Raw genomic sequence first — 8178 nt, 5'->3', positions numbered from 1 at the left:
GACTAGTTGATCAGTAAGCTTCCTTATACTTCAACATCCTATGAGCATATTAACAATATACATAATTCTATATAGTATGCAAATCTGAAAAACTCCATCTGATGTTTCTACCATACAAGGGTATTAATTCAGAATGAGGTGTTACTAAATACTTTGTGGAGAGGTAGTGGAAAGAAAATTCTGGGAATCAAGAGACCTGGGTTCTGGATCTGGTTCTGGCATTTACTACTGGTGTGGCTTTGGGCAAGTCCTTTTCCTCTCTGGGCTCAGTTAGATAAGGGTGTTGAATAAATGATCTCCAAGACCACTTCTTGCTCTAACAGTCTTATTATTCTTTGCTAATAAAAATGAACTGTGTTAAGTACCTGATTTCTTGCCTCCTCCACTCAAACTTATTAAAAAATATTCAAACATGAGTTTAGAAAGTTTTTTAGATTTCATCTTAAATATACAGAACAACAAAACGGCATAGACTTAAACAGTGAGGCATCAACCAGATTTTGCTTATGCTGTGTCAGGGTAAAAGGCCAGTTCCTCTCCAATGCAATGAATGTTATCTTTGGTGGGTGAGGAAGGATAGAGCATTATATTTCATGATAGACATGTTAGATTTATCTATGAAAAATTATAGTATGAGGATGATTGTAATTAGATTTATCTATCAAAGGGTATAGTATTAGAATGATTTGTAAGCCCAACAATACTATATTTCAGTTATTATATGCATATTTTATGGATTAGAAAACAAAATGTCCACTAATGCCAAGACAAAATTTATTGAAAGATTGTGTTTTTGGACAGAGGTGGCTGAATTGATTTGACAACTGTGCATTCACCTGGAAAGGAACTTTAAATCCATATACCAACTGTAAGAAAACCCAACTCAGAATGAAATAGAATGCATACCTTTTACATACAGTTCTCTCAATGAAAAGGATGGAATAATGGCCTTCAAAACCAATGTTTTTGTTTATCCCCCATAAGGAAAAATTCATTAGTGTGGAAAAAAGGATTTTCTTCTTTTCTTTATAGAACAGTCTAATTCAAGTTGATTCCATTAATTGTGTTGATGTGAATGCACATGTTAAACTTTGCCTTAATTCAGTTTTTCCTCTGAGTTCATTTGCTCTTGGATTCGTTTGGCATACCTTTGTGCCATGGAATTAATAATAGACAACACAAAGTAGAACACCATCACGATAAGCAGCTTCTCAAAAATCCAGGACATCCAGCTTTTTGCCTCTGGCAAACTTTTTATTTGAGTTTTGTTGTGAAGGTTCAGCCTCTGTGCCTCTAAGTACTCTTGGAATGGTTTCTGCAGAAAAGGCCCTAATCTGGGGATGGAACCAATGAAAGTGACCATCTGTTCCACGATGTGTTTGCTGAAGGTCATAACAACAAAGAGTTTCTGGATGTGCACCTTCACTAAGGCTTTTCCGATGAGGATTGCACCAAAGAAGGTCCAAAAAGGAACCAGGAAGTGTCCACATGCTATCCCTGCCAGATCGAATAGAGGATTTGGAACTGAAGCACAGGCCAGTATTCCAAAAAACCCAGCCTTCTTGATTATATTCTGTACAGCTTGCTTAGTCCAGGAAGCAACATTTTGAGGAGATTCATCTTCTTCCAGCATTTTTACAAACTTCTCAAAGTCTTCATCATCAGCTTCAGGTTCTGACAGTCGGGCTGCCCTGGCCATGAAATAAGGGGGAAGTTCTCCGATAGCTGTGCCAACACCCCACATGCAGGCTTCAAGCCTAACCTTTGAGAGAATGGTCCACAAAGAGACAGATCCTTCAATGCTTTGTCCATCTGGGCAAATAATCCTATCAGGATAGGGTGGCTCTGGGAAGTTAACACTGCCACACTCATAAGCAGCCAGGGTAACGGAGGCGATGTGAGGGGCCAGATAGAGCAGAAAAGTATGGAGACCTGTTCCGAAGCCAAGAGAGGAGAGAATCCCTAAGCCAAGCCAGTAGCCACACCACAGCAGCTTTTTCTCCACATAGTGCACATACTCTTGGTGAGCTCCTTCGATGTGATAGGCAGCGCCAAGCATGATGAACAGAAGTAAAGCTAAGGCCACCAAGCTTCGCCACCACCACAGCTTGACAAACCACCCCTTCATGGTGATGAGACTTTCCAGTAAAAGGTAGCGCAGAGTGAGGAGGGGCTTCTTCCACAGGACGATGGTCCGTCTCATCTCCCAATCTTGCCTTTTTTTTTCGGCCATTTGAAGACATGTCTCCACGAAGGCTGCCTTGAGCAACTCTGTCCGCATCCTTCTGAATTCCCCTCTACGCCATTTGGGTTTGTTCACCATTTTAGGCATTTTGAAGGGCCCGTTTGGGCTCCCGGGACCCCCCCACCCCCCACCCCAGCCCGCTTTCGGCCCCTTGACCGTTGGACCTCTAAGACTCTGGGGGCAACGGGTGCTGTTTGTTAGCGTCATAGACGTTGCTAGGTTACGCCTTGCTTTCATCGACTTCCGGTCGCCCCTCCCTCCCCCCCTCCCCCGCGCACTTCCGTCAGTCAATAAGCATTTTTTTTTAAAGGGCCTGTAGTGTACCGGGTAGTAATTGACTAAAGTAGTAATTAAGGTAGTAATTGACTAAAAAGCAGTGGCTTTGGGGTGCTGTCGGGCCTTGGAAGGCCGGGCTCGCTTCCTTTTGTTTCTTCACCGGCCCCGCGAGTGCCCAACGGGATCTGCTACCCTGCCATAGTCACAGCGGGCGCTCAGTAAACGCCTTGGTTGACTTGACAGCTTCTCCCATTAGTCTCTCGTTCTCAGGCGATCTGCTTCGAAAAGATGGTGCTCATTCTCACTGGGGTGCGGCTCGGCGTGGAATGGGCACAGGGATGTAAGCCCCTGGCGCTGGAAGCGCCCTCCTAAGATTTCTGAGCTAAATTGCCTGGGTTCCCTGCCCACCCAGTATGTCGCGAAATTGAGCGAATAGAGATAAAAGTCAATAAAGTTAGGTCAAGCACAGATAAGCCTACAAAAGGAGGCCATATGTGATTTAGAAATACCGTCTAAACTCCGTGAGGGTATGTGAAGTACGTCCAGCGAAAGAGCATAAATAATTACAGGTCATATTTTCATGAGGAGGTAGCTCCAAACATGAAATTTGTTTAGGAAAAAGTGACTTCACTACCATATAAAACGGCCATCATTTCTGAGATCCTTGGAAAAGAATAGAAAAGCACACAAGTTGTAAAATTAGATTGAATGTTTTAAAGACCTTAAATGATCAATAATTAACTTTATATTTAATCTGCCACTCTGCTTCTTCCCTTTTAAGTGTGTTAGCTCAGACTGGTTCAAATACTTTCATCCCCAAGTCTAGTCCTGGTAGTACCTGGTCTTGCTGTCTCTCTCCACAAGACCTGATCCTCATGCCATGTGAGACTTAATTAAATACAACTCCAGATATTCCAGATGCAGAAAGACCAATACATTTTCCTGCAGCTTAGCCAGTAACATTTGTATGCTGCATAGGTCAAAATACTCATGAGCAATCCAATAATGGTCTCATTTGCAGAGTGGCTTCTGGAATTATGTTACTCTTAGTTCTCTCTTGTATAATTGCTTTAGAGAAATATGTAGTATTGTAATTAAAAACAAGGTAAGAATTTAATGTTTGCAAAAAAATTCTTTCCCTTCTATTATGACAAATAGGTAGGGGTTTATTTAATAGTGCTATTGTAACATAGTGCCTTTGGTTTGATCCATGATCATCCTGAATTAAGAAAAAAATTATATCGAAGTGATTGATATCTTAATATCTTTTTGATTTGCAACTGTTAGTTTTTCCAGGCTTGAAGTTTTCTTTGATAGTCATAAGAGGTGACAAGATTTCTTCATTAAAAATTAATTTACCAAGAACACTCTTGTGGTTTTTTCTTATCAGAATTGATTAAATGTAGCCATTCATTTGGGATGGTGTTATTAAGTAAGGCCTTAGTATTTGAATCTGACCAAATTAGACTCGCTATAATCAATACACAAAGTGACCTTTCTTAATTCTTTTACCTTCAATGATTGCTCTAATTGAATTTGAGCAAAATTTCCAAATCAATGTATTACATTTCTTCTCCAAAAGAAAATACAAAGCATTGGGAGTGGTGGGGGTGGTTGTGATTTCTGGCCTCTATTTGGGCAATATGCCAGACATTTAGAAATGAAACTTATCAACATGGGTCATTCAGAATATGGGGAAGGTCTAAATGAATCATAAATCTTGTGGGTCATATGGTTGAAATTTTGTTAAAACAGAACAATTCTACTGCTGTAAAATAAAACTAGTGTATCCATAGTCTTGAATAAATTTAAACTTTTATCAAAATATATGGAAAGTTATCTCTTCCAAATGCTGGTAACTCACTAAGATGAAGTATCTGATCCACACTGTATATGGCTCTTTGCTTTTTTGTTATATGAAGACAAATACATACAATGCTAGAAGCCTCAGGAATATCATTAATGTATTTTCGGGGGTAGGTTTCAGTGAAATGAGAGAGCATTTACCTCAAGAAGCTGTGATTCCACTAGTGAAATTTAGTAGATAATGCTTAGAGTTGCCTGAAGCTCAGAGAGACTAAGTGATTTGCCCATTGTCACAGAGCTAGTGTCTGAGGGAGAAGTGAACCCACGTCTCCTTGATTCCAAGTTCAGTACTCTCTGTTCACTAAATCATACTGATTTGAGAAATGGAGATCAATCATGAATGACTAACCTTTTAAAGGACGTTCCTTAAGGACGGTATCATGTTTGGTAGATTTTGTTACTGCTAATAATCATGCTTTAGGAACTAGGAGCCGAGTACTTGCTTCTTCTTTGGGATATCTTCTTCATGTACTACATCCTTTGCTTTCTTGGACTGAGGCTATAGGGCCAGAGGACCCAAATATCAGGTATTAGCTGCCTAAGATATCTGAATAGAACTCCCTCCTGACTCCCCCTACCACTTCTGCTCCCAGATTCCCAGTGTTTGGAGTGACCACCTGTCGAAGTCGATGCTACTGCCCTTGACCTGATGTCAGGCTCAGTTATCACAGGATCCTGAAGGGTAGGGACCCCAATCTTCCCTCATCCAAAGGCTGATAACCTCCTACCTCTTTTTCTGCTTATACCTATGATTGAAAGCCACCATCTACTTGGGGCAAAAATCCTTTCCATGGCTATTTCTCCTCGTACTCTTACCCCCGTCTTCATATCCTATGACCTCCTCTGCCCTCCTGCTTCGTTGTGCCTACTCAGAACCTCTATTCTATTGTTCATAAACTTTTCACTACAGTTCAGCTCACATTTTGCAACTTCTTATACTCACAGGTTATCTAGCTTTCCCCAGAAGACACAGCATCTCTGATTAATACAATACCTCAGGCCTTGGTGCTTGTTTTCTCATCCATTTCCACCTTGACACAGTGGACCTGGAGGGGACAGATACTCCTTTCCCTTCACTACTGCTTTCCAGACCGTTTCTTTGCCACCATCACTCAGCAACCTCCCCTCCTTTGATGTTTACTTCATCCATCTTTATCACCCATTCCAGGTCTTGATTGTAGTGGCTAGGTGGCAAAATGGATAGAATTCTGGGCCTGGAGTCAGGAAGGCCTGAATTCAAGTTCAGCCTCAGACACTTACTAGCTGTGTGATTCTGGGCAAGTCACTTGACCCTGTTCATCTCAGTTTCCTCATCTGTAAAATGAGCTAGAGAAGGAAATTGCAAAGCCCTCCAGTATCTTTGCCAAGAAAACCCCAAATTGGGTCGCAGAGAGTTTTGGATATGAACGAAACGATTTAACAATGTTATCTTTGCTGCTTCAAGTTCAATATCTGAGTCTTCCTTTCTTATCCAACCCTTGTCCTCATACCTGGAGACTTCAACATATATGTACATGTTCATTCAAATACACTGACCTCTAAAGTCCAGCAACATACTATGGAAATATGCTTTTCATGACTTCATATATATGATTGATATCATATTGATTGCCTTCTCAAGGGGTGGGGAGGGGAGGGAGGGAGGAAGAGAATTTGGAACTCAAAACTTAATAAAAAAAGAATGTTAAAAATTTTGCATGTAATTGTGAAAAATTTAACAAAATAAGTAAAAATACATTTTTTGGTTTATTTTATTTTATTAATTAAGATTTTTTTTATTTTTAGTTTACAACACTCAGTTCTGCATGTTTTTGAGTTCCAGATTTTCTTCTCCTCCTTCCCCTTCCCCCTCCCCTCAAGATGGCATGGAATCCGATATGTCTTCTACATATAGCTTCGCATTAAACTTATTTACACAATAGTCAAGTTGTAAAGAAGAATTATGACCAATGGAATGAATCAGGAGAAAGAAAAAACCAAACCAAAAAAAGAGAAAAAAAAGGAGAGCAAATAGTTTGCCTCAGTCTGAATTCAGGCTTCATAGTTCTTTCTCTGCATGTAGATAGCTCTTTCCATCGTGAGTCCTGTCAGCAAATCAACAAGTACACGTGCAAGATAAACAAGTACGTATAAACAAGTTAACAGATATAAACATATATAATGTATACAGTACAAACATAAAGTTAATAAACACACACACAAATGTAGCTCTCCCAAGTTATAGATAGGTTGTGATCTACATTGGTAAAGGGAGTTGCCACACTGATAGACTCACTAATCCTTACTCTGTCCCTTATACATGCACATTGGCAACTACCTAGCACTCTCTGTAATTTTAATTATAATTATAATGCTGTTTTGGTTGTAGGACTGTGTACAAGGTCAGTATCTAGAATCATAGTTCTAGAAGCCATACAAGAAAAATTCATGGACAGAGGTGAAAGTAGTTAAAACGATTTCATTAAAAAAAATCTTACTGTTTCTCCTTTGCTAAACTGTTTAGTAAGGGGAATGTTGGACATACTGTTTCCTTTAATTTTGTAAAACGTTTATTAAAGTTCCTCATGTTATTCTGGCAAAAAGATGGAGAGATGGAGGCTAGACAATATAATACAGTTAGAGGAATTCAGAACTGATTGAATAACCATGCTAAAAATGTACTTATTAATGTTTCAGTGTTAGCTTGGAAGAAGGTCTCCAGTAGAGTGCTCCAGGATTCTGTGCTTGGCTCTTTAAAAACTTTTATCAGTTATTTGGATAAAGACATAAATGATATGCTTATCAAAATTGCAGATGACAAAAACCTGGGAGGGACAGCTAACACACCAGATAAAGTCACAATCCAAAAAAGGTTTTGACAGGCTGGAACACCAGGCTGAACCTAATACATTTATATTTATTCTTTTCAAATTTCTAGCCTTACTCTTTGCTTTCAAAAATCAGCTGCACATTTATGAGATGGAGGTGGTATGGCTAGACAATAGCTCTAAAAACAATCTGAGGGTTTTAGTGAGTTACAAGCTTAATATGAGTAAGCGATGTGATATGCTAACCACCACCACAACCACCACCACCACCACCACCACCACCACCTTAACCTACATTTAGAGAGGCTTGGAGCATAGCACTAGGGAAGTGATAGTACTGCTGTACTCTGCCCTGCTTTGCCCACACCTGGAGTACTGTATTCATTTCTGGGTGCTATATTTTATTTTTTTTTAATTTATTTAACATATTTAGTTTTCAGCATTGATTTTCACAAGAGTTTGGATTACAAATTTTCTCCCCATTTCTACCCTCCCCCCCACTCCAAGATGGCATATATTCTGGTTGCCCTGTTCCCCAGTCAGCGCTCCCCTCTGTCACCCCACTCCCCTCCCATCCCCTTTTCCCTTCCTTTCTTGTAGGGCAAGATAAATTTTTACACCCCATTGCCTGTGTATCTTATTTTCTTGTTGCATGCAAAAACATTTTTGTTTGTTTTTGAACCTCTGTTTTTAAAACTTTGAGTTCCAAATTCTCTCCCCTCTTCCCTTCCCACCCACCCTCCCTAAGAAGTCAAGCAATTCAACATAGGCCACATGTGTGTCATTATGTATAACCCTTCCACAATACTCGTGTTGTGAAAGACTAACTATATTTTGCTCCTTCCCAACCCATCCCCCTTTATTGAATTTTCTCCCTTGACCTGTCCCCTTTCGAAAGTGTTTGTTTTTGACTACCTCCACCCCCATCTGCCCTCCCCTCCATCATCCCCCCCATTTTTTTTATCTTTTTCCCTCTTCTTTCCT

General features: G+C 40.0%; 1 protein-coding gene across 1 annotated transcript; it reads right to left on the bottom strand.

Moving 5' to 3' along the window:
• Window positions 1-759: 759 nt before the first annotated feature.
• Window positions 760-2415, bottom strand: LOC118832929 (vacuole membrane protein 1-like). Its single transcript, XM_036740323.1, has one exon. The coding sequence runs from the start codon at window positions 2330-2332 to the stop codon at window positions 1097-1099; it is 1236 nt and encodes a 411-aa protein (XP_036596218.1). The 5' UTR covers window positions 2333-2415; the 3' UTR covers window positions 760-1096.
• Between the last annotated feature and the right edge of the window lie 5763 nt (window positions 2416-8178).

Source organism: Trichosurus vulpecula, chromosome X (genome assembly GCF_011100635.1).
Source record: "Trichosurus vulpecula isolate mTriVul1 chromosome X, mTriVul1.pri, whole genome shotgun sequence".
In the NCBI taxonomy this organism is placed as follows: domain Eukaryota; kingdom Metazoa; phylum Chordata; class Mammalia; order Diprotodontia; family Phalangeridae; genus Trichosurus; species Trichosurus vulpecula.
The sequence above is the reverse complement of the archived record's forward strand: the minus strand, read 5'-3'. Positions and strand labels throughout refer to the sequence as shown.